Genomic DNA, 26598 nt, shown 5'->3' with positions numbered 1-26598 from the left:
TATATTAAACTTTATATTTTATGCCAAATTTTAAAGCTTATTTAGGCCTCCAATTACACAACTTTACCCATAAACTATTTATCATTGATAGATTTAAGGTTACGTCACTGCTTAGATAAAGTACTGAGTTATTTAATACCGTAGAATAGATATAACAATCGAAAAAAATAGAAACTTAAATGAAAGATGATACCACGTCTTATAGGAAGACTTTTGAGCAAGCGTCAGCGCGATGTAGAAGACGCACGGTGCCATCTATTATGAATTGTTGGAACTAACTTAATTTGAACAAATTTACGCATTTTCACCCCCTTACAACCCTTTTTTCCAGTAAAAAAGTAGCCTATGTCCTTTCTCAGGCTTTAGACTATCTGTATACAAAATTTCATTACAATCGGTTCGGTAGTTTTGGCGTTTGGCGTGAAAGCGAGACTGACAGACAGACAGACAGACAGAGATACTTTTGGCGTTTGGCGTGAAAGCGAGACTGACAGACAGACAGAGATACTTTCGCATTTATAATATTAGTATAGATTATGTGCACACTGCACAGCTGTTTTTGGGTATTTTGATTAATTAAGGGCCGCGCTACACCGGAATGGCAGCGGCGAGGCGAGCACTTTCAGCGCTGCTATTCCGGTGTAGCGCGGCCCTAAGAGGGGTACCACTTACCAGGGTTTTAAAAAGTTTTTAAATTTGACACAAATTTTGTTGACACCGCGCGCTATAAACTAAAGTCCACGCGGACGAAGTCGCGGGCAACAGCTAGTATTAAACATATTTATCTATGTTAGCTAACACTTTCGCAGAGGAAACTGTTGTTCGTTTTATCAAAATGAAGCTGCTTACGAAAAATTACCTTAATAGTAATAAAAAAAATTGTTCTAGGGAACCTGTACTACAATAATACTTTTGTATTAGAGAGATGATAATTTGTAAATGAAAATTACATTAATTCCCCTGTATTAACCTCTACCACATTTTTCTTAGTAAGTACACGAAGTTATAAATAGGAGTATAAAGCATTATACTTACTTAAATTATTAAATAGTAATAATGCCGCTTTTTATTAAGTATGAAGTACAAACAAACACGTAGTGGTTAATTTACACGAGACAATTAATGCACCACAATAAACCGCGTCGGATCCTGAGACCGTTTTTAGGGTTCCGTAATGAACTTATATTTTCGGTCTATCTGTCCGTCTGTATGTCTGGTTCTCCACGGTTTCGCTCAGAGAATAGCCTACAAAGCCGAAATTTGGCATAAATTCACATACATATAAACTATGTTGACAAAATGGTATATAAAACCTTTAAAAAAATTATGGGACCTCCCTTACATCCACTCCACCGTGTGTGGTGTCGTTGGATAGGGTTTTTAAAAATATTACGAGTATTCCAAGATCATTTTCCGATTTAGGGGTCCATTTGTGAAATATGCAAAGTTTTAAAGTGGAAGAAATCGTTAAGGGTCCAGTTTAGGGGAAGACCTTCTACCAGCTATTAGCTAAACGGTTGATTCTAAAAAATATGTGGAAAAATTCACGGGAGTAGGTAATATGCTAAAAAAAAGAAAATTATCACGGCTAAGATGACTTCATAAGTTATTGAGAGGTACAAAGGAATTTTTCGTTCAAATTCCTTTGAATGTAACTGAGATGATGTTGTTAGTAGTGTAAAACATGTTATAAGTGTACATTCATTGACGATACAAAACTTATTTAAAACTGGCGGTACTTAGGAACCCTCTATTGTGCGTGGCCGATACGCACTTGGCCGGCTTTTGCGCTCCCATTAGTCATTCGTCACGTGCAAACGGCACGCGCCATTCACAGACCCCGCCGCTTTTTTTTTCTTGTCGCAACTCGTATGACATTCGCATCCGCATAAAAATCCGCATTGATTTAATGCGGATGCAGATGCAGATGCGAATGTCCAAATATATGCGGATGCTCCGCATTTACGGATGCGGATGCGGATATTCGCAACATCCCTGCTGCAGGGCTAGCACGGTGATACGGGAAACAATTATTCCATGCGTAGAGAAAATAACTTCATCGCAGAATAGAAACATTTCTCAAATCGTTTGCATAACAGCAGTCGACAGCTGCACCGCATTCAATTGTTTGAAACATACCAAAAGTATTACTTGTACTTTCGGTATCGGCTGATCTTTATGAATGACTCGTGTACAGTATGTACCATTGAGGAAGTTGATTCCTATGCAATTGACAGACCAACGTTATTTGGTCGAATATGATTTGTGATCTGTCAGCTGCGTTTGACGTAACGCAACCAAACTACTTAGGTCCCCGATTTGCATAGGAATCAACTTCTCTGATAGTACAATGTCTGGGCCAGTGAATTAAACACAGGGATTTACGTATACCTGAACACTAGTACTCTGGTGACGGCTGGTGTAGAAGTGATCATCAGACCGAAGTCGAGCGATCACTCCAAGCACCCCACTACCTAAGTACCTAAGCGGCTATCTTTATTTATACACTACAACTCGCAAGTAAAATTACGTACTTCTAGTCGGAGGTTATCAATGAAATTTTGATGTCTGTAGAAACTATGTTGTTGACTGCAGTGATAGTTTTGCACACATTGCAAGTACTCAGCTGAAACGAGAAACAATAGCTGCCCTTCGCCATTTCACGCTTCCGTGCACTCGCATTTGTCTTTAATGTCTACATCATAATATCTACTATCTAGTATAGTATATCTATATTTCAGATATCTAGTATAGTATATCTATATTTCAGAAGATCATCATGGGCGTACCGAGGGGGGGGAGCTGCCCCCCCCTGGATCATGTTGACGTCCATACGAAGTATATTATCTAGTACTTTTATCTATAAAAATTAAGAAAACTATTTTTTGCCATTTGTTTGCAACCCCCCCCCCCCCCTGGCCTAGGACCTGGGCACGCCCATGAAGATCATCATTAACCATTAATTAGGTATGTCTCTGTTTTTAGACTAACGAAATGAGTCTCTTTTATATTATGTACGGAGGATAACCCTAAGATTACAAGACGTGATTCTTGAAAAAACTGTAGCATAAGCACTATTTTATAAAATTGACCGCAAACTATATTATAAAAGTGAAAAATTTATTTGAGTTGTAAAATTCTCAATAAAATGTGTAAAATTTAAAAATAGTTGGCGCCGTGTTTTATGATGGCTTTTATAACGCCATACATTTTTTCACAATTTACCTCTCTCTAGTTCAGATAGAGATAGAAACAAAGGAAATCAAGGCTAGTTTGAAAAAAATGTAGGTTCAGCGACTTTATTTTTTCCAAACAGTTGCTCTGAAAGGAAAATAATAATTATTTTCAAGAATTATTGTTTTCGGTACCTACCTTCCTTTTGGTCTTTACTATTACTTGGTCGAAGCGTAAGTTAGTCGCGGGCACTTTATTGGGATATCGGCGTGAGCATCTATACTTAATATTATAAAGCGGAGGAGTTTGTTAGTTTGTTTGTTTGAACGCGCTAATCTCAGGAACTACTGGTCCGATTTAAAAAAATCTTTTAGTATTAGATATCCCATTTATCGAGGAAGGCTATAGGCTATATTTTATCACGTTAAGACTAATAGGAGCGAAGAAATAGAGGAAAATGTGGAAAAAATGGGAGGAAATAGATTTGAAAGGGCTTATTTGAACGCGCTAATCTCAGGACTACTGGTCTGATTAGAAAAATTATTTCAGTATTAGATAGTCCATTTATTGACAAGGCTGCTACAGCGCCTAAGCTACAGTGTATCACGCTACAACTAATAAGAGCTTAGAAATAGAGGAAAATGTGGAAAAAAATGGGGGAAATTATTTAAAAGGGCTTATCTCACGAACTACTGGAGAATTTATTTTTAATTGGCACAGATAAGAAGTACACCACGTAAGGGATCATAGGCTATTGTTTGTGGACTAATTTGTCTGTGAAATATCTAAATTACGCGGGCGAAGCCGCGTGGAACGTCTAGTACTATAATAATAATTACTTATGTATTTGTATTTTGTGAGTTGCCACATCAAACAGCAGAGCGTTGCGTTGCAAGTTGTAACCGAGTCAGATGAAAAAATCTGAAAGACTAAAATTAAGTTTGCATAAGGCTAACTTTCGAATTGAATTCTGTTTTTCCAAAGCTCCATTAATAATCTACGTTTGATTCGAGCTATAATTTGTCCCTCGCCCTTATACCCTTTATCGAATAAGGACAATAATTCCATAGGAAATTAATAGAAAAATATCGAATATTAATCTATTTTTGTGATGGCAGGAGACATGCGGGAGCGACTCTTGACGACCGGTTCTCTACGTCGCAGGACTCCCGTGGAGTTCGACTGACGATATCCGCTGCGACAACTGATGATAGCGGCGTCTACACCCTGCAAGTAAGTTATTAACAAGTCGATAGTCTACTCGCCAAAGAGAATTCATCATAGAAATGCCATTGATGCGTCTAATATACCGCATGAAGACCTCTTTGGCTCAGTGGATGAGCGCGTTGGTAGCTCAAGCCGAGGGTTGCGGGTTCGAGTCCCGCTGACGGAACAAAAAGTTTTCAGAGTTGTATTAAATATATTTCTGTTGTCTGGTACCCGTAACACAAGTCAGTCTAGTCCCGTGCTAATGTACCTGTAGCACGGGACCAGACTGACTAATATTAATATTATACTGCATGACTAAGCTATTGGTATTTGACAGCAGATATTGCACAATACAGCTGCTGTATAACGCCTGTTGCTTTTTTGTCGCAATATACCTAATCTCCCTGGTGATGGTAGAGCTTACCAAAATTGGCGAATATGAACTTCTTCTTTTGAAGATTCTAATTCTAACGGCACTCCGTTAGAATTAGAATATATTTACACAATGATCAATGATCATGACGATAAGTGAATACAGAAAAGTGGTCAGTTTATTCAGCGCGACAACCAGCAAGCTCCTACGCGCATACTTCCCGTCTACGGATACTTTCGTCCTATTGGGCGTCCGCCCAGGGCGCCGGATAAAAAGGGGCGTCGAAGGCAAACAAAAAGCGGCTTTTTTAGCACAACCAGCACCCTGGGCGCCGAAGAAATCTCCCCCAGGGCGCTGGTAGAGCTAAAACCGGCACTGGTTCCAGGCGAGCAATGCTGCCGGGACGGATACGACCCGGGTCCGACTCCAGGTGTCCCCGGAGGATATGCCGAGTGGCGACGACCCGCCGACCTTCCTGCGGCGCCTTCATGACCTCACCGTCAAGGTCGGCACGCGGACGAGGTTCCTGGTGGAGATCATCAGCTCGTCTGAGTGCAGGGTGAGTAGATAGTAGATCTGGCGGAGCGATAATCAAATCAAAATTGTTTTATTTCTGAGTTTTAAAATAAACTAGCTATTTGACCGAGCTTTGCTCGGTATTCGACAAAACACGAATAAAATGTCATTTTCTAAATATGATTCCTAGCTAGATCGATTTATCACCCCCTAAACCCCCTTTATACTAAATTTCATGAAAATCGTTGGAGCCGATTCCGAGATTCTATATATATATATACACAAGAATTGCTCGTTTAAAGATATAAGATATTTTCCGAAAGTCTACAATCTTTCGGTTCGGGAACTAACCTGGCGAGGAGAAACGGCGTAAGAAACTCGCACTAATGTAAAGGCATTTCGTGGCTGACTGTGTAGTGTGTGTAGTGTGTGGGTTTGAGGGTTAGTGGGGCAATTTAGGTTTGGCATTATTTTGGTTTGGACTTTGGTTAGGTTAAAGCCTTAAGGTGATTTGAGTTACACAGATACTAAACTTTTGGAAGGATTTTTTTCTGTCTAGCATTACCGACCATGATGAGTTTAGAATTTTTCCTAGGTCGAAAGTTTAATTTTCCTCGGTTACTATCGCAGAAGGCGATTTTGTGTAGAAACCGTTATCGTCAAGACTAGCCCCTGTAAAGGCTTGGATTGACCGATCTGAAAGTCCGACGGAAAAATGAATATAGCCTGGGTCTTGAATGTTACGAATGAAATCTCAAGATGCATTACATCTTATTAAATCCATTTTACTCTTAAGACTAACGCTTTATTTAAGTGCCAAATAAATTACTTGTATCTAATAATATACTTGTAAACTACTATACTACGTTCTATAATAAAGGTGTGACACAATCTTCGTACCTAATGTTACATATAAATACACCTCTTTATGAGCCCATAAATTTCAATGTACTATTCGCTTTTCTTTTATGTAATTTATAAATTTTTAACGCAATCAATTTTTTAAGATCTGTTTGAATTATGCAACGCACATTGTAAATATTTTTCCAACGAGCGAATAAAATACATTCATAAATACTGAGAAATTTCTCAAAACCTTGAACGTTTCGGGAATGCGAACGTCGACTCAATGACATAATTTCTCTATTTTAAATACGTCTAGTCGCGTTCGTCCATATATTAGTTACTAGTTGTTGCCCGCGACTTCGTCCGCGTGGACTTCAGTTTATAGCGCGCGATGTCAACAAAATTGGTGTCAAAAGCTTTTATAAAATAAAACCCTGGTACCCCTTAAATCAAAACAGCTGTGCAGTGTGCACATAATATTTCAATTTTTTAAATTAATCTTTATATTTTATGCCAAATTTTTAAGCTTATTTAGCCCCCCAATTACACAACTTTACACATAAACTACTTATCAATGATAGGTTAAGGTTACGTCACTGCATAGATAAAGTACTGATTTATTAAATAACGTAAAAAAGAAATAACAATCGAAAAAAATCGAAAATCGAATGTAAGATAATACCACCTCTTATAGAAATACTTTTGGGCAAGCGTTAGCGCGATGTAGAAGACGCACGGCGCCATCTATTATAGATTTTGGGAACTAACTTAATTTGAACAAATTTACGCATTTTCACCCCCTTACAACGCTTTTTTTCAGTAAAAAATAGCCTATGTCCTTTCTGAGGCTTTAGACTGTCTGTATACAAAATTTCATTACAATCGGTTCGGTAGTTTTGGCGTGTAAGCGAGACAGACGGACAAAGATACTTTCGCATTTATAATATTAGTATAGATCACCGCACGTATATTATGTTTGTATTATTTCGCAACTACCGCAACGGGATTTTAGTTCAAATCCTATGGTATCTAGTAGTTTGACCTCATTATTATATTTCGTCGTGAACAAGGCTTTACGTATGTTTTGTCGAGTTTGGTCTCTACTTGGAGTCGAGCGTTCTATCATCCTATGAGAACTCTACCTTAGATAAGTAATTCCTAGATTTTAGAGGGATAAAACGGACTACTCTCTAGAGAAAGATTCGGTTCTTTCTATTTACCTCTCGCATATTTAAATGCAATGAAAATAATCTTATTTAACACTATCACTGGCACTATATCGTGTCTCAAGTGTGCGCTAGGCCTTCTAAAGTTACCTTTTACCATTATTAAATTATCTTTTCAGGTGACATGGTACCGTAACGAGCGACGGCTGCTCGAAGCGGAGCGGATCGCTCTGGTGCGGGACGGCAACTTCTGGTGCGCGGATATTGCGGCGGTGAGCGTGGATGACGCGGGCCGCTGGACCTGCACCGCCGAGAACGTCGGCGGCCGCGCCAGCTGTTCCGCGCACCTGAACGTCCTAGGTATGCAGCCCTAGTAATTAGTATAGATCTGCTCGAGGTATAAAGCACTATATGCGATAGCTAACGCGTTGGCAATAGCTAGAATGCGTTATGGCAAATCTCATTTATTATGTTTTCTAACTTCGCTGTCGCAATTATCGAATGTAATAACTTGATTAAGTACTCTAGTGCCCAACGCCAAACGGTGCGAAACTTGAGGGTTATGCAATTGTAATTCTGATTTAACTATAAATTGTTATCACCACATGAATCAATATGAATGATTGATCTGCTTAATACCATTTTATAAATTTTCCCTTAAGGCCAGGTAAATAACTATATATTACATTTTAATATACTCATCTATTTCACTAATTTTAGTCCCCAAGGCGTACAAGCGTCCAGAATTCGTGGAGGAATTGCGAGCGCTCCTGACGGAGCAGGGCACAGTGTCACTTGAGTGTAAAGTCGTTGGGGTCCCTACACCTGTGTTACGTTGGTTCAAGGTATTGTCATTTTATACTTGAACTTCATCTCCTACATAAATAATTGGTCCTTAAATCAGGTCGAGAAACTAGGCTAATTGAAATATAGCTATCCGTTTCTTTCATATACTCACGAAGGCGTAATATGGAACCGCATTCTTATATTTTATAATTTTCGTGTAATTTTGAAGGTAGGTCAATGAAGATTTTCTCAATATCCGGTATCCGGCGAGTGGTGTTACCTTTTTACCAAAACTGATTTTAACCGGAATATTTGCATCGTATTGTCAAAAGTTCCGTTATTCTGCTTAGAAATCCTTATATTATAAACTTTGAAGAACAATTTGTTCGTCAATAGGGAAATGAGCAATGTTACAATTTTCTGTAGGTTACGATCTGACGGTGACAGTACCTACGTAGCTATATTATGTGCCGCCTATACCTACCTCAAAATGCTTTGTAAAGCCTACTTTGAACCGATTCATGATTATATTTTGTCCATTTACAGGACAGTCGCGAGATCAAGGCCGGCGATGTGTTCGCTCTGACAGCGAACGCCGAAGATCCGACGTCCCTCGGCACGTATACGTGTGAGGCGGTCAACTGCATGGGTCGAGCTTACTCCTCATCCAAGGTGCATGTTGTTGGCCACGCGAGCAAGGAGTCCCTGAAACCTAGCTTCGGGTAAGTGAATTGTGAGCTGTTCATGATCAATTATGGGAATTTTTCTATTAACTTTTGATAACTATGGCGTTCGCAACTCCGTTGCGCCTAAATTCGTTTTTGCGGAAACGTATTTTTTTCATAACACAAACTTTCTTATGCCTTTTCCCGTCTTCTTAAGCATCTCCATATCCGCTCGTTTGGTCTCGCCCTACCACACACCACACCAGACAGACACACTTTTATAAAATTATTAGTAGGGATTTTCTATAGTGGTAATCAGGGACCAGGGTTAATCCAGATCATCCAAGAAAAACATTAAGGGCCTGTTTTGCCACTTCCTGATAAGGTGCCGGATAGGCTTATTTGACAGATTCTGCATCATACTCTATCTGTCAAGTTAAGTGGTGGATAGCCTTATCAGGAAGTGGTGAAACAGGCCCTAAATCTGCTAATATTTTTTTCGCCTGGTACGCGAACAAAATTGAGAAAGACTCCTATGTAACGGACGACTTACGCTTTTCACTCCTACTTATACGTGTGAGCAATTTGCGCTGAAACTGACTGATGAACAGATATGCTCTGTCACCAACATGGGGTCTTATCTCAATGACGCTGTAGGTGTAGCCGAATATCGGAAGAATGATTTCGAATATTCGGCGCCTGCCGTTGCCTGCCATTTGCTTACTTGCCGTTGAATTATAAATATGTAACAAAACAAAATATACTTTTCATTTCCAGGGGTGCCCAAGAGCCGCCGCCTATATTCACGAAGGAGTTGGAAGACCGTTTGGTGCGAATATGCGAGCGGCTCAACCTGGGCTGCCACATCGTGGTGCCGCCGTGGCCGCGAGCTGTCGTCTGGTACAACAAGGAGGGGAAAATTGAGCCTAGTGAAAGGTTGGTTTTATTTAGATAACTACATTTATTATGATATACTAGGTCAGGGCTTCCCAAACTTATTTGTACCGTGACACCCTAGGGACTTTGCCATTTCTTTACGACGTCCCTCAACCCAGCCCCCAAAAATACTTTCCAATTTTAGAACCAACCTACATAAGGTTTAATCATAACACTATTTGGACGTTTATATTTTTAATAGCTCTTGCCCGCGACTTCGTCCGCGTGGACTTTAGTTTATAGCGCGCGGTGTCAACAAAATTGGCGTCAAAAGCTTTTATAAAAAAACTCTAATCAAAACACCCAAAAACAGCTGTGCAGTGTGCACATAACTTATTTCATTTTTTCCCTCACCTTCCGCCTTACACAGGTGCTCACTGGGCACGGAAGCGCACGGTGCGTACTTGTGTCAGGTCGCCAGGAGGGAGCCGTCGCCAGAGGGAGCCAACGCCAGCCTGCCATGAATGTGGCGCTGCAGAGGACACGGCCCAGCATACCCCTGAGGTGTGCGATCGTTGGGCCGTGCAGCGCCACTATCTTGTGGCAGTTCTAGGTGGAGACCTCTCGCTCCTGAGCATGGTGCTCGAGAGCGACGAGGCTTGATAGGCGGCGGTCTCTTTCTGCGAAACCGTCCTTTCACAGAAAGAGGCCGCGGAGCGGAACAGAGAGGATGATCCATCTTCCGTTCCGCTCCGCCGGCGTAGGACGGGAGTGCGGAGGCGTCGCAATGCGAACCTCCAGTAACTTCCGTCCCACGGGGCTCCGGATCAGGATGGGAACCTGCCCGGCTTAGCTAGTCCCAGCGCCGAGGGGAATGCTTCAGTTTGCCTAAGCTTTCCCTAACTTTGGTGGAAGTCCGGTTCTTTTGAGGTTGACCGGCCGGTCGTGGAGGGAGTCCTGTGTTAGACAGATCCGGGAAATCCCTCCGTATATGGCTGAAGGCAAACCGCAGGTGGTTTTAGTGGGTAAGAGTCCCACATACTCCCGGAGTGTTTCAGCTTAACTGAGGCACATGCCCAACCCGGGGCACTCATGATAGGCTTCCCATGCGCATAAAAAAAAGGTTATGTCGAGAACCGCACCGTTTTTCTGCGATAAAAACCTATTCTATGTCATAACTCATAGCTATCCTATGGACTTTATGTCCCACGAATGTTTCCAAAACTCAAAATCCATTCATACAAAAAATACAATTTTTGGAATATACCCTTCCCTTCGTGTCCAACGCGCACTTGACTGATTTTATTTTTTGTTAAAGATACCACGTCCTCGAGGATGGCGTAGGGGGTTACATGATCGAGGTGCCGTCAGCGGAGTTCTGTGACGAGGGCGAGTGGAAATGCGTGGCCACTAGCACCGGCGGCAGGGTGGGCATATCGACATGCTACGTGTCCATGGAAGGTAGGCATTGTTAACGTGAGGCATTCATCCACTGTGCTAATTTTGGGATTTAATGATATCTTGAAATAGTCTTCAATTTAATTAGGTTCAAAATTGAAACTTTTTTAGTAATTATAAAAGTATTTTCAATTTTGTAGTAATTATAAAAGTATTTTAGTAATAAACAAATTGGTCTTATTTATTTCAGTACCGAAAAATTACCGCAAGCCAAGGTTTATGGAAAACCTGCAAGCTATCTTGACTGAAGAAGGTCTGGTATCGTTTGAATGCAAAGTAGTAGGTTTCCCTACTCCAGTTTTGAGCTGGTTTAAAGATGGCCAAGAATTGAAGCCGGGTGACGTGTATCAACTCACTGGAACCAACTCTCTCGGCTCGTATTGTTGTATAGCGAGAAACTGCATGGGACAAGCGAGTAGTTCTGCAGAACTGTCAGTAGAAGATATACAGAACCAGTTAAATGAAGAAGAAAAATTACAACTTTTTACTAGAAATCAAGCACCGAAATTTTTGCAGGGTTTAAAAAGTGTAGAGGCAAAGATCGATGAACCATTCCGTTTTACAGTCAAAGGTAATTTACCTAAGTAAAATTTGTAAAATTACGTACTTTATATTTCATAAAACACAGAATAATGTTTTATTAATTACTTTCAGTTGCCATTCCACCGGAACCTTCAGTGCTTTGGTATCGAGACGACCAGCCGGTAGATGAAACTTCACGTTGTCATCTTGGTAAAGAAGACCACGGCGTGTTCTTTTTGGATATCCAAAATCTAGAACTATTAGATCAGGCAGAGTGGAAATGTGTAGCTATGAACGACTTTGGTCATAGTGTGACATCTTGTTTTCTAAAATTAATAATACCACGCCATTATAAGAAACCACGTTTTCTAGAAAACTTACAAGCAATTTTGTCCGATGAGGGTGCGGTAAATCTTGAGTGTAAAGTAATAGGCGTACCTCAACCAGTTCTGAAGTGGTATAAGGATGGCGAAGAACTAAAACCAGGTGATATACATAGGATAATATCTGGACAAGATGGGACCTGCTGCCTCGGAAATTACACGTGTGAAGCACGTAATTGCATGGGTATAGCTGCCAGCTCGGCTTCGTTATTAGGATTTGAAGATTCAATAAAAAATAGCAAAAAGAAAGCAGAGGAGCAAACTTTACAAAGAAATCTGTCACTGAGCACCATACACGAAGAAAGAACTTCTCAAATGTACGACACTCCAGTCGGTGATATAACATTAGACGACAAAGGAGAAATTTCATTTTCATTTGATGGAAAAGAAGTTTCGGTTTCATTGTATGAAACACCTGACTTAACAGAAGAAGAGGCATTACAAATTGTAGAAATGTATGCTGATCAGCTGTCTGAAAATGTAACAGAGCACAACGTAGTTGAACTTCCACCTTTAAGATTCGTAAAAGAAACTTCCACTTCGGGGAATTTACTTATGGAAGCTATAATAATAGACGTATCACCTGAATATTTCATTACTCCCGATGAAGACCTTAGAACCGAAGCGGATATTGAGGATATATCTATTGTAGATGAAAATGTAGTACCACAATTATCACTAGATCCAGATATTAGTAGAGAAGATTATTTGGAAAATACTATGGCCCTACTCTCTGACGAAAAAGCAGACATTCCCAAAAAGATATCTCGAAAGAAATCAGATTCACAAAAGAGTATTGACGATTATTATAGTTTGTCTCGAGATCAATCAATTTCAGAAAGTAAAAAAGAAGATGATACACAACCATTATCAGATAGTTTTGCAAGTGCTCATAGCTTAGATAAAGCAAAACCTAAATCTTTAAAACCGTCTACGGAAGAGGGTCAAGGTTCATCTGATGTTACTAAAACTGTATTATTAAAAGATGAATTAGGTGCATCTCAAAAAGAGTCAACTAAAGTTCGAAGACGTACTTCCAGTTCCAGAAGATCTAGTTCTGGTAGTGAAAGGTCGTTAGGAAAATCAAGAGATAAAATTGACGACAAGAACTTGGAAACTAAAACATTTGAAAGTGATGAAATAATGAAGAGAACCAATGAATTAAAACCGTTGCTCAGTAATATAAGTCTATCTTTAACAAATGTACTTAATGATGTTCAATTGATAGAAAAAGATATTATTGTACGATCACAATTAATGTCTTCATCTTCAGCGGCATCAACAAGTCTTGAGATAATTAACAGTATTATAACGCCAACTAATGAAATACTGTGCATTGTTGATGCTATGAAAGAGACGATGAGTGAGAACACAGATAATGTCACGAAACTTGACGATAAACTATTGTTAAATACACTTCCAAGCGCATTAGAGTCGCTTCAGCAATCATTAACAGTACTTGAGAAATGCATAGAAGTAGAGAGCGAAAATAAAACGTTGGTACAAAAAACGTGTATTTCTTTTGTAAAAAAATGTGGAGGACAAATGACTAGTTCTATGGAACTTTTTCAACAACTAGTCGCGAATGAACTTATAAAAGTTGATGAGATTTGCGTGACCAAAATTTCTATACAATCGAGTAAAATTAAACAAGCTATGTGTAGTGCGATAGAGACTGTTGAGAAAAAACAGGTTAAAATTGAAAGCAAAGAAGGAAAAGTGGTGGATAACGTGGAATTAAAGCATTTGAACGAAACTCAAAAAGCTCTTCATGAATTAAGGATTCCAGTAAATTTGCTGTCCTACATTACTGAAAATTCCCTTGTTTCAAAATCAGTAGATTTATATGGTGTAAATTATAACGAAGTTATTCTTAATAATATGTCCACATCAGTACAAGATCTTCAAAATGCCTTAGAATATGTAGATAACCTGGCGCTTAAAGAGTCGTCAACAAATCTTCAAAAATATAATACTGAAATCATAGATAGAGTAATGGATTCTGTTTTAAAATTGAGGACTTCCTTTGAGCAATTGTCCACTATTACAAATAAAACAGAAGAAAATAACGAAATATTTGAAGTTTTATCTGAAATAAAATTAAATCTATCTGATATTTCAATACATTTAGATGAAATGGAAGAAAGAATTGGTATATTTGATGTCATTACTAATGAAAACAAACTCGAAGTTCTTCAAAAAGTTGCACAAGTCCTCATTTCTTTAGAAAATAATTTGCTTTTGCTAGAACCTATTCCAGAAGTTCAAGCTTCGATGACGGTTTTTCATTCAAACTTAACCAAAGTTTTAGAAAATGTTATTGAAAGTAATAATGTGAAAAAATATTTTACACTAATGGAAATCTCCGCAGTTGTTAACAGAGTTAACGCATCATTGAAAAATGTTGACTCCGATAATAAATTATGTTTGATTGGGATAATTGATGCATTAAAAATAATACAGGCTAATGTCACAAAAAATATCTTCACGCAAGAATTAAATACTATGCTGATAAGCAATATTGGTGATATTATAATAAATATTCAAAAAACTATTAATAAAGCTGAAAGTACTCATCTCCAAGACAAAGTAGAGCATACTGACGACATGGTCACAGACCAATATACTGAAAGTAAGGCTACTGTAATAATAGAGCACATTGAAAAAGCCGTAGCAGCTATTAATAATATAATCTCACTTGAATCAACAACCGATTTAATTTTCAAAGAAGCCTTAGAAAATGTCAACCCAGTTTTAGAAAACCTGAAATTCTGCATAGCAGCTTCACAACTAAATAAGTCTGAATCTGAGAAAATATTACAATTACCTGTATCCTCAGAAGAGCCTAGTATTGCGAAGCCTCTTTACGATTTACAAGAAAATATTTCAGTGCTTAGTCAATTAATTAGCGAGAATGTTGAAAAATATTCAAGTTGTGAGCTTAAGAGGTCGTTTGCTGAATCTTTGGTAGAACTGAATTCTGCCATAGAAATTCTTCAACAGGATGTTAATTCGCAAGCCGGCGACAGTATAGACATTCAAGAAATTAGTTCTTGTCTTGCAAATGTAGTTCAAAGTATTCGTAGTTGTATATTAATTATTCGTGAACATGGTGAAATTGAAATGACTGATGATTTATCAACACTTGAAGATATATCAGGAATTAAGACAATCGCTGAGTCTCTACCAGTTGATCATTTAATATTGCCTTCGACAGCAGAAAATACACTTGGCCAGTCAGTTCAAACAATCACTAGTTTGCCTGACCCGACAAAAGAAATAGCCGAGGAATTGCTTAAGTTGAATGACCATATAATGATAGTCCACAATCCACAAATAATGGAAGTATTGGAATCATTATCTGAAGATGATAAATATGCTAGTTTAAAATCTGTGATGCCAAGTCTCAAAGAATTACATCAGAGTATTGAAGGAAATATTCCACCAGTTTTATTAGAATCCTGTGAAGATTTATCAAAAACAATTGATATGCAAAACCTTTTAAACATTGTGCAACCATTACAACATCTACAACAAAGCTTATGTGTCGTTGACACAAGTAACATTCCAATTTCTGAAAGTGTTTTACAAATACCTACTGACCAATTATATATGGCTAGATCCAGTCTCTTAGAACTAAAAAATAGCTTAGAAAATTGTTTGAGTTTGTTACTCCCTACAATATCGTGCACAGATGAAACTGTGGACGTATCCAATAAATTGCATAACCTTCGTGAAAAAGTGAAAAAAATATTACAAATAGTAGAAAATGAATCAATAGTTCCAACAGGCTTTTCAATAAACGTTTTATTTTTCAAAGGAGTATTAGAGAACTTTTTGGAAATGAGCAATACTTCTATTGATAATGCAGCACTGAAAAACTCAATAGAAGCACTATATGAGGCCCTAAATAAATTTGAAGATGAAATTTTAGGATATGCGTCCTCGGATACTTTTTCGTTGAACGAAATTGATATCATTGAATCTTTACACGAAGTTGAAAAAAATATAGCCATTTTAGAAGAGCACAGTTTCATAGACTTTTCGATAGCCAAAGATTTTGAGTCCAGTTTAGTACCTATGAAAGCTACGGCATTAGAAGTTGAGTCACTCAGACAAGCTGAAAACATTAAAGAAAACATTGTTCATGTAATTCAAGATTCTATTAACAATTTACCCAAGGAAGATATTGAATCATTAGAAAGATTTTTCAAAAATATAAAAAATAGGATATTGCTTCTAAATTGTTTAATTCAAAAGCATCCAACTCACAAACGAATCATCAGGTTAATTCAAGATTTGTTTTCGCTAAACAAAGAAATAAAGGAATTTGAGAATAACCTTCAAGATCAAGCACTTACCGATGAAACAAATACATGTGTGTCGAAATTTTTATCACAATCTCAAGAGTTCCTAGCTACGATTAGACTCTTACTGTTGAATGTTGTTGATACTGAAAGTAATTTAATAATAACAATACCTTTATCAAATATAAACAGTGGCATTGAATGGTATAGTTACATTTTATCATCTAAGGAACATGTGTATATTCATGAATTGATAAAGATGCTAGTTTCTTTATCTCACTTAACTTTGCCTTTGCTAAGTGACTTACAGTCATCGATAATTTCTGAAATTAATACAATTTCTGAATGTGAATTTGAATGTGATAGTGAAATAAATAGAAATTTATTTCAAATAAAGGCTCATATAATGAGTAGGTTACAAGAAAACCAGTTAGATGAAGTACCTAACAATATTTATCATAATTTGCTAATTTTACTTGAAAAACATGAAGCGTATAAAAATTCTACAAACATTGGAAAGAAGCTTATCATTATTAAATTCCTTTCTGAATGCTACAAAATTATACACAATATTTGTACGCCCGAAGAGAAACAGATATCGATACTCGACTTGAGGGAGAAACCTTTAAAAGAAATTTTGTTTGAGATGATAAAACCTCTTGATGACTTACATAATGAACTGATGAACATACAAGAACAAGTAATCTATCATGTTGATAAAGATGACAGTATGTCGATTGATATTTCATCTTCAGAATCTTATGTCCAGGCACTCTCAGAGATAAATGAAGCCATAGAAAGTCATCTCAAAAATAAAGATTTGAAAATTAATGATGAGGATATGGGTCTAGTCAAGCAAATCGATGATGAGCTACATTCCATTCAGAGCGACTTGTTATCAATAGAACATGTCAATACTGTTGAAAATTTATTGATACCTCTAACTGAAATAGAAAAATCCTTTATTAATATACTTTCAATTAAAACATCTGAAGAAGGAAATAATATATCTAATAGAGGTGCGTACATCCATTTTTTATTACTTTTATTCTATTAAGTATGAAAAATGGCATACTAACTTTATTGATCCCCTTATTTATATCAATGCAGATAATAGATATACTTAATCATCAGTGACTGGAGTAGGTATATTGAAATGAGGTCAACGATCCGAAACGTACATAACAATGTGGACATTTCCTCGACATCCCCGGACTTTGTTAATGTTTTAAACCGAAATTTAAATTAGTAGCTGTATAATAATAAAAAAAGTAGTAAATAAATATACTAGGTAATTATTTACATAGGTATGTTAATTTCGTAATATAATAATCATGAAGATCGGCCCACGAACGGCGAAGTTATGGTATTTCAATCCAGCCAAAACTAGATTTATCCGCGCTTCGGGTTTTAGTGTACGGCAATATTAAAAAGTGGCCAATGAAATATAATAGTAAGCAAAAAAATGTACTTACCTACCTAACTTTCGATTGAACACAAAAAAATAAATACATAATTCTATTTATGGTATTTTATTTACAGCATAACGAAAATCTATTTTAATTACGTCGATTTCATCAATTGTTTATTAAAATTATGGTAAATTACCAACTTAAACCATGTTTGAGTCCTGAAATACCGGAAGGATTTTCCGGAATAATGACTTATCCGCGAGAAAGTATATAATTTGAACATTTGATGCAAGTAGCAAAAATCAATCTACCTACTCCGATCACTGATAATTATAGAATAATACTTTCATATTTTTCATCTTTAATTGTAAAATTGCTGGAAAAGCAATGCCCAAAGGTATAAAATATTTTATTAATCTTAAGGAAAATGTTTCAGGGGAATCTAAACACGATGAAAATGTGACTGTAACAGTTTATGCAGTAGATGAAGATGGAAAACAACCTGAGAAAGAAGAAAGTAAGTCTTTAATGTTTTGATTAATTCAGTATACATTTTATTTTATTTTATTTTATTTTCGTATATTGGGGTCTCCAAACAGTCTTACATGAATATTAGTAAAGTATGCAATTATAATATTTACTAAATGTAGAACCAACAGCGGTGACCACAGATGAATAATTTAGTATAGGAAAAAAAAGAGATTGAGGAAGTAGAGAATAAATTATATATATAATTAATATAAGGGTATATTTGTGTGTCAATTGTGTGTTAAGTGTGTTTGTTAATAATAGTTAAAATAGTAGTAAAATTAAATTTAGTATAATTGTAAGTGTAATGTTTGTAAATTATTTATTGAAGAGGAAACTATCTAAATCGCTTTGAATTTTCACATGATCCTCAACAGTAATAATTTCACGATATATTTTAAGGTCATCAGCAAACAGAAGAAAATCACAATTTTTAAAACATTCATCTATATCATTTATGAAAATGATAAACAAGAGTGGTGCTAATATTGAGCCTTGTGGCACGCCTATATTTACTAGTTTAGAATTGAAACCATTTATGGCTACCGTTTGCGTTCGATTCTAAATATATGATTCGAACATTATTTACATATTTACATTATTTTTATTATGAAAGTGAAAATACAACCGTAACGAAACGTATACCCTCAGAACAGGAAAATAAGCGTATACCAGTCACGCATGTGATAATGACAAAATATATTTTGTTTCCGAAAATGGATGCCATAGGCGAAATAATAGTATCCTAATAGTAGGTGATGCTTTTTTTGGCAAAGTTCAAAGTCCATAGTCCATACCGACCAAATTGTTGTCCAGTAGTAGATTAATATTTAATAATCAACATAATGAGTGTCAGTCGCCGCACCCGTGGCACACCCGTGGTGGGTTGTATGTATGTACATACATTGAGAAATGAGAGTGTCTCAAAGTTGTCGAAAAAAATTTTGCTAAAAGAAATTTTATACCGTATGAAAGTTTGATGGATGATTATTTATTTATTTATTTATTTATTTGCTATGAACAGCCAACAAAAGTTACAATCATACATACATAATATAAACATGAATTAAATATTGAATCATGATTATTGCACTTTTAATTAGAGGCTATTACATCTTGCTATTAAAATCGACTAAGTATAAAGATAATAAAAAAAAATGAAAATAATATTAAATTGATTAAACTAACTATATTAAATTAAATCAAACCAAATTTAAATAACCTTAATTCATTGAAATACAGTCATACCAAATGACATTAAATTAAATATAAAATAATAATACATGTAATACTAATAATAATAATAAGAATAAGATAAAATGAAATTAACCTAAAATAAAGGAAGTTACATTAACCTAGACCAAATACATTTAAAATTGAATAAAATAAAATTGCATTAAATTTTTGTACATTATCAAATAAAAATAAAAACAATAACAATGATAAAAGTAACCACGATAAAAACATTTAAATATAAGTACTGTTTTGCCCAATTTAATTTAGTAATAATAATCATCATAAAAGAAAAAATGTATAATGTAAGTAAGTATACATACTATATCAATAAATTCGTAATAACTAATAAACTGTAATAATTCAAGTCACACCAGTTGATTTATAATAATTTAGGATTTTTTCTTTAAAATTACGAATACAATCATGGTTAACATCAAGATCCGAAATCCTCGATGACAGTTCATTATATTTAAAGGTTAACCTAGTGATTGGGCTATTTTTGCCAAGGTTGGTTTTGAATTTATCAGGTCGAAATAGGGGCATTAGTTTCCTAGAAGATCTCACAGGAAGAAAAAAATTCATCGATGACAGTAGATGCATGCAATCTATTTATATTTAAGATGTTTATATCTAAGATGTTCCTTCGAGACTCCAGTGTGACCATACCGAAATGTTGTAATTTATTTTCATACGAACAACCACGCAAGGAGTTATTAAATCTATAGGATAGGTGGCGGATAATTTTTCGTTGGACACTTTCGATTCTGTCAATGTGAACTCTGTAACAAGGACTCCACACAGTGGAACAGTACTCGAGCTTACTCCTTACATAGCTATTGTATAAAGTGATAACCGTAGAGGCTTTATGGAAATCTCTGGAGTTTCTGATCACAAAGCCAAGAGACTTCAAAGCTGAGCTAACTGTTTCCTCTATATGTGGGATAAAGCTAAGCTTAGTATCAAGTACTACACCCAGATCTCTTATAGATTGCACTTGAGATAAAGTTGTGTTTGATATGGTGTAAGTACTGTTCGTAGTTATTCTTTTTCTACTAAACTTAATATGATGACACTTTTTCGCATTCAGATACATTTTATTATTATCACACCATTTGACTAGAGCGTTGATATCATCCTGGAGTTCTCTAATGTCAAGTTGTGTTCTAATTATCCTAATTAGTTTAAGGTCATCTGCATACATAAATATATATGAGTTTGTAACAATGTAATTTATATCATCGATGAAAATGTCGAAAAAGAGTGGTCCAAGAATTGACCCTTGAGAAACCCCAGAATGAGCTACAAAGAGGTCAGATTGATAACCGTCAAAGCCAACATAGGATGGTCTTTGACTCAATTATGAAGAGCACCAGTTTAAAAGAGAACCATCAATACCAAAAGATCTTAATTTTTGTAATAGGATTTTATGATTGACTTTGTCAAAAGCTTTCGAAAAGTCAGTATATATGGCATCCAGTTCACATCCATTATAGATTGCATTCATTAAATAAGTTGCGTAAGACATGAGGTTGGTATTGCATGACCTACCAGGCAAGAAACCATGTTGATTAGCGTTGAGAAGCTGATTTATATGTCCGGATAAGTTGTCGTGAACCAATGATTCGAAAACCTTTGACATTGTCGATAGGATTGATATAGGTCTGTAATTAGTAATGAGTTTGGGATTGTCTCCTTTTGGTATGGGGACTATACGGGCTTTTTTCCAAGCAGTAGGAAAAATGCCAGATCTAAGCGATGCGTTAAATATAAAGTGAAGAGGCCAGGATAACGCGGCAGCACATCTGTGCAGGAAAATTGGGGGAATTTTATCCGGTCCTGGTCCCTTATTGCAGTCAAGCTTAGTCAGTTTCTTAAATACATCACGTTCAGAAATAAAAAAAGTGTTCATATAGGTTTTAGGTTCCATCACTTTATAATGAGACTGAATATCACCATCAATTTCAAACACCGAGGAGAAATTTTAAGCGAAAAGGTTGCATATATCATATCCGTTATTTGCCTGCATATTCCCTAGTGCCATAGATGATGGGTAAGAGCTGGTTTTTCTCCTGATATTCTTTATATGTGTCCAAAAGAATTTGGGAGTTCTACAAATAGAGTCCTCAATAGTGGAAATGTAATCTCTGTAACACTGCTTAATCATTTTGCTGCAGTCCTTTCGCAGAAAATTAAATTCAATTTTATCAAGTGGATTATTAAACTTTTTTATTCTTTTGTGACAGTTATGTTTTTTCGTGATTAGTTTAATTAGGGATTTTGTAAACCATATGGGAACATGGGTTTCAATAATATCATCTAGGGTTTTATAAAGGTAATCAGTCATTTTGTTTACATCATTATTAAGTCCGTTAAATTTGTCTGCTTAGTTAATCGCCTGAAGTGAAGTTAATATTTTACTATAATCTGCTCTATGAATATTGAATTTGTAGGAATCTGGGGATTGTTTAAGTTGAGATGTATGCGATTCGCCTTAAATTATAATATCTAGAGCGGGATGATGTGCATCCACGGTTCGTATAGGATAATGCGATTCAGAAACCTGTACTGTAGGCACGTTACTTATTACAAGATCGAGCAAACGTTTATTATGATTAAGGACATCGTTGCATTGGTTTAGAGAATTAAGGTCTAGGAAATCATACATAATGTTTTTAAGAGGGTTGCAGTTACGTTGAGAATACGGTGTAGCGTGCATGACATAGTAAGGTTCATTTATATCTGTAATGTTAAAGTCGCCTTGTATTAGTACTAAGTTGCTATTAAGAGTGAGAACATTATTTGCTTTTTCGATAAAAGTAGATAATATGGCGCGAGTTAAAGGAGGGGGAAGATAGACTGCACATAAGTGTAGTGTACTGTGTAAATGTAGTGTAAGGTTTAGTTCCTGACGTCAAGTCTACGGAGACACAAAGATCCTCACAATCGCTTTCCCGTGAACAGCGCACAGCATTAAGTTTTTTTGAAACTGCTATGAGAACTCCACCACCTCTAGTCTTATTACATGAAAGTTTAGATGTTTCCCTGTCGCGTCGAAAAATTGTGTATCTGTCATCGAAAATTTCGGAATCAAATACGCTATTTTTAAGCCATGTCTCGATCAACACAATTATGTCATAATTATTATTTAAGATTTCTTGTTTCACTAGGGACATACATGTATTAAGGCCTCGGACATTTTGAAAGTAACAGCTTAGTGAAGTGAATTATAGTAATTAAAAATACCGATGCTTGCGCAGAATTACAAACATGGTAAGATACAAATTACAATCTATAAATTTAAACTATTGGATACTGTGGAGAACTTCAGCGTTTTTCACATAAACATATTCACTCTTATCGTTCTTACGCATAAAAACCCGACCATTCTTCACCCAGACAAAGCGATAGTTATGTAATTTTGCTTTTGCTCGCGCTTCTGCGTGCAACTTCTTTACTAATGGTGATAGGTGCTCGCAAACATATATTGGCTTCTTAGGACCGTTCACGCCAATGTGGCTAGTATTTAGTTTGTCTTCATTCGTTACTGCTCTTTTGTTAAAAGTTATAGTCGAGGCTAAGAAGCTGTCACGTATCCTTGCGTTACAGAATTTTACCAAAACAGTGCGGGGTCGAGGGCTTTCTTTATTCTGCTTCATGATTCTAGTGCAGCTCATTATATCATTATCATTAATAGGGCAGTGGATAGTCGTAGCTATCTGTTTTACCGTCTTTAAGATGTCCTCAGATTTGTGCTCAGCATTGTATCTCTAGATTATTAGCTCTCGAATGTTGCTCCGTGGCGGAAAGTCTAGCCTTCATGTCCATAAGATCCTGCTTCAGTATTTTGTTTTCATTCTCCAGTGTTTTTGTTATTGCGTTTTTCTGTTCCATGTCCTTTTTAATATCTTCGTATCTATGTTCCAAAAAATTAATAGCTGAGCTTATATCCGCCATTGTAGTAAGTACCTCGTGCATCTTAACATTAATTTCTTGAATTATACTCTCTTTGTGAATGTTCATCATAGATTTCATTTCTTCTCTAAGTATGTTACGCACTTCATTTAGGCATTCAGGACTGAGCATGCTGTATTTATGATCAGTGTCTTTGCGCCTTAAGGTGACATTTTTATCAGAGTTTACGTCATCACTACCGTCCATAGAGTACTTGCTGCTGGTGCTAGATGGGGCATATTGTCTGATAGGTGTGTTAGTGTTGTCAGCCTTTGGTCTCGAGCAAGCAGGACAGAGCCATGAAACCTTATCTGGTCTGTGAGTTCTTTGAATGACGTTACACTGACACTGACGCATGCGTAATGGTACTTTTTGCTACACGTTTGACATTTTAAGATTTCATTTGTCTGTATAATTTTTGCCAACATTCAAATTTTGTCTTTGTCGGAGGAGCCATATTTTAGAATTAATAGACGTAGTAAAGAATTAGCAAATTCTAAAAAACTTTTTGGTACAGCTAGGATTTGAACTCACGACCTTCGACTGCGGGAGGGATCGCTTGTACCGCTCAACCAGCCAGACGGTAGCATAGGATTACGAAAATTTAATTCGTACTACGTATTCAAAAGTTTCTCGCAGTACCGCCACAGCCGATAAATAAAAATAAAATTGTTGAGTTTTTGTTCTAATATTGTTTTTACCACACTTTCCACATATATGCGTTCTTTAAACACTTTATAAATAGTACGTATGTGAATGGATGTATTTAAATTAAGTTATAGGAACTAGCGTAAGATTCCATAGCACTTGATTCACTTAGTCACTTTGTAATGATGATATAGTTTGTTAAAGCGTCCGTTTCACTCTGAGATAACACTTCCAGCTGCTAAAAGTTCTATTACAAATCGTTTTATTCACTTTTTAACGTACTTACGTACGTACTTTTTTAGACTCGATTTTATATTTTTAAAGAAATTAAAAGACGGAGAATTATTGATTATTCAGGTGATGTTTAACCAAAAACTCACCGTCAGCCGTATTGCAGACAGGGGATTTAACGTCAGTCGGCTTACTGAATATGTATATTTTTTTTTGATAATAAAGTCATTTCATATCATACAAAATTTATAGAGGTGAATGTTTCTACTTTGTAAATAATAAAGAAAACCGTCGTCATTACGACGGTGGATAAACCCTCAGCCAGCGATATAACCAATAACCATACTTCGAACTCAATGTATCTGAGGGCGTCGTGTAGACGGCATTTCCACATACACATAATATATTCAGCTGACGACGATTTTCGTTTGAATTAACTATAAAACTGTCTCATATAGCAATTTTATTCGGTAAATAATTAATTAGATAGTCAATATTTGTGAGCAAGAATTATATAGACTTTACTTGTAAAGCGCCATCTGTTGTTACATAATAAAACTAAAATAACACCTATCGAATCTAAATGTCTATAATCTAGATAATATGAACCTTTATTGGGTGCGAATTGGGATCTTTATAATGTCAATACAATATGTATTCCCAACAACAACTTTGAGATAATCTCAATTTTATTCCACCCGTTCTGAAGCAGCTGACGATCAAAACTCCTATGTATGGGTGGAATACTATTTGTTACGATTTTCGCTCGGTATGAAATGACTTTTTAAAATGAGCACCACTTCCTCTACTATAAGATGTGACAGACAAAAACCAAAGTGAAAATACCAACGTTGACAACAACAACAACGTCGTCGTGTTACCGGTATATTATACTGAAACTAGATTTCGCCCGCAACTAACTCCATTGCGCCAAAGTTCGTATATATCGCGCGGAAACCGTATATTTTTCGGGGATAAAAAATATGTACTTTTCCGGGACTCAAAATATCTGCAAGCAAAATCAGTTCAGCGGTTTAGGTCTAAAGACGTAACACGGCAGGCAGACACACATTCGCATTTATAATATTAGTATGTTTATCTTTCTTATTTTAGGTAAAGTAAATGAAGTAATACCTGAGCCGGAAAAATCCCAAGAAATGAAGGTTCTTGAAGATATTTCAGCTGAAACTATCTATGACCTTGAATTTTCTGGTTTCAAAAGTCAAGATGAGAAATCTTGTAAGTTGGTTACATCATTTTGAACTATTTACGAATCGTATGTTTTGTATTACATTAGCGAGTAGTATAATAATGTGCTTGGGTTTTTAGGTACCGAACAGTCACTTGTAGAACAAATAGACCAATTTGTAGACGTGGTAGAACAAACAGAGGCGGGAGTGGTTCAGCTTAACACACAATTAGAGGAATCTTATCATGAGGAGCCTAAACTTGGTGGAATTGTAGTGACTGAAACAATATCCGAAGTGGAAGTGTCAACTATACAACTTAATGTTGATCAAAGTAATATTTTTCTCCTACCTTTTATATATATTTATTACTATTTTTATCATGTGCTTTATTTAATAAAATATGTATATGTCGCAGCCGACTGGTTTAAATAGCCGTTCAATCAAACAGCTAGACACATTCACTTTTAATCAGTAGCCCAAAAATAATCTTTCATGTTTCTAACTTGAGAAATGACGGACTTTCATTCAAACTTTCAACCCCTGTTTCACCCCCTTAGTGGGTTTCTACTTAATAAAACAACTCTACTAACCAAATTTTATGGCTTTAATTTTAACAGTTTTTGCTTAGCGATGATAAATTTTCAGTCAGTCAGGACATGTTATTTAAAAGAAGCTGATATTTTGACGGATGAATTTTCTATTGAAAATTAGGGTATTTTTTCAATATAAATTCAAAATTAGGTGAAAAAATAAACATTTCTTATCAAATAAATTACAGCGTATTTGGTATATAAAAAATAAAGTTTCCACCGAATTTCGTGAAAAATTTTTTTTTAAAAGATATTAACATACTTACCAAAAACATGTTTTTTTTTTCACATAAATTTTGAGGTTATGGAAAAAAAGTGTAAATAGTAAATACAAAAGATTTAGACCCTTTTCTCACCTACAACTTTGTCCTTTGACTTTTTTTAATAGGAATATTAGTTTTGCCTGAAATCGAGGTAAGCCGTTTTTTCACCTTAAAACCTCCCCCCACACTTTTCCCAAACTCAGATCGCCCGTAAATTATTTTTCCCTTATTTTTTATAATATACTCCTCCTTTTCTAATGGGTTCTAT

The 26598-nt window shown here is 36.1% G+C and overlaps 1 protein-coding gene across 1 annotated transcript in view; it reads left to right on the top strand.

The window, feature by feature from the left end:
* LOC121738463 overlaps positions 1-26598 on the top strand; it is an 86619-nt gene that overhangs the window by 8402 nt on the left and 51619 nt on the right. The window contains exons 2-13 of the mRNA XM_042130523.1: positions 4293-4407; positions 5142-5315; positions 7464-7644; positions 8005-8129; positions 8617-8792; positions 9513-9671; positions 10930-11072; positions 11260-11640; positions 11724-17300; positions 18130-18210; positions 25401-25526; positions 25617-25808. Of these exons, the coding sequence (XP_041986457.1) occupies positions 4293-4407; positions 5142-5315; positions 7464-7644; positions 8005-8129; positions 8617-8792; positions 9513-9671; positions 10930-11072; positions 11260-11640; positions 11724-17300; positions 18130-18210; positions 25401-25526; positions 25617-25808 (7430 nt within the window). The remainder of the gene's footprint in view (positions 1-4292; positions 4408-5141; positions 5316-7463; positions 7645-8004; positions 8130-8616; positions 8793-9512; positions 9672-10929; positions 11073-11259; positions 11641-11723; positions 17301-18129; positions 18211-25400; positions 25527-25616; positions 25809-26598) is intronic.

Source organism: Aricia agestis, chromosome Z, assembly GCF_905147365.1.
Source record: "Aricia agestis chromosome Z, ilAriAges1.1, whole genome shotgun sequence".
In the NCBI taxonomy this organism is placed as follows: domain Eukaryota; kingdom Metazoa; phylum Arthropoda; class Insecta; order Lepidoptera; family Lycaenidae; genus Aricia; species Aricia agestis.
The sequence above is the reverse complement of the archived record's forward strand: the minus strand, read 5'-3'. Positions and strand labels throughout refer to the sequence as shown.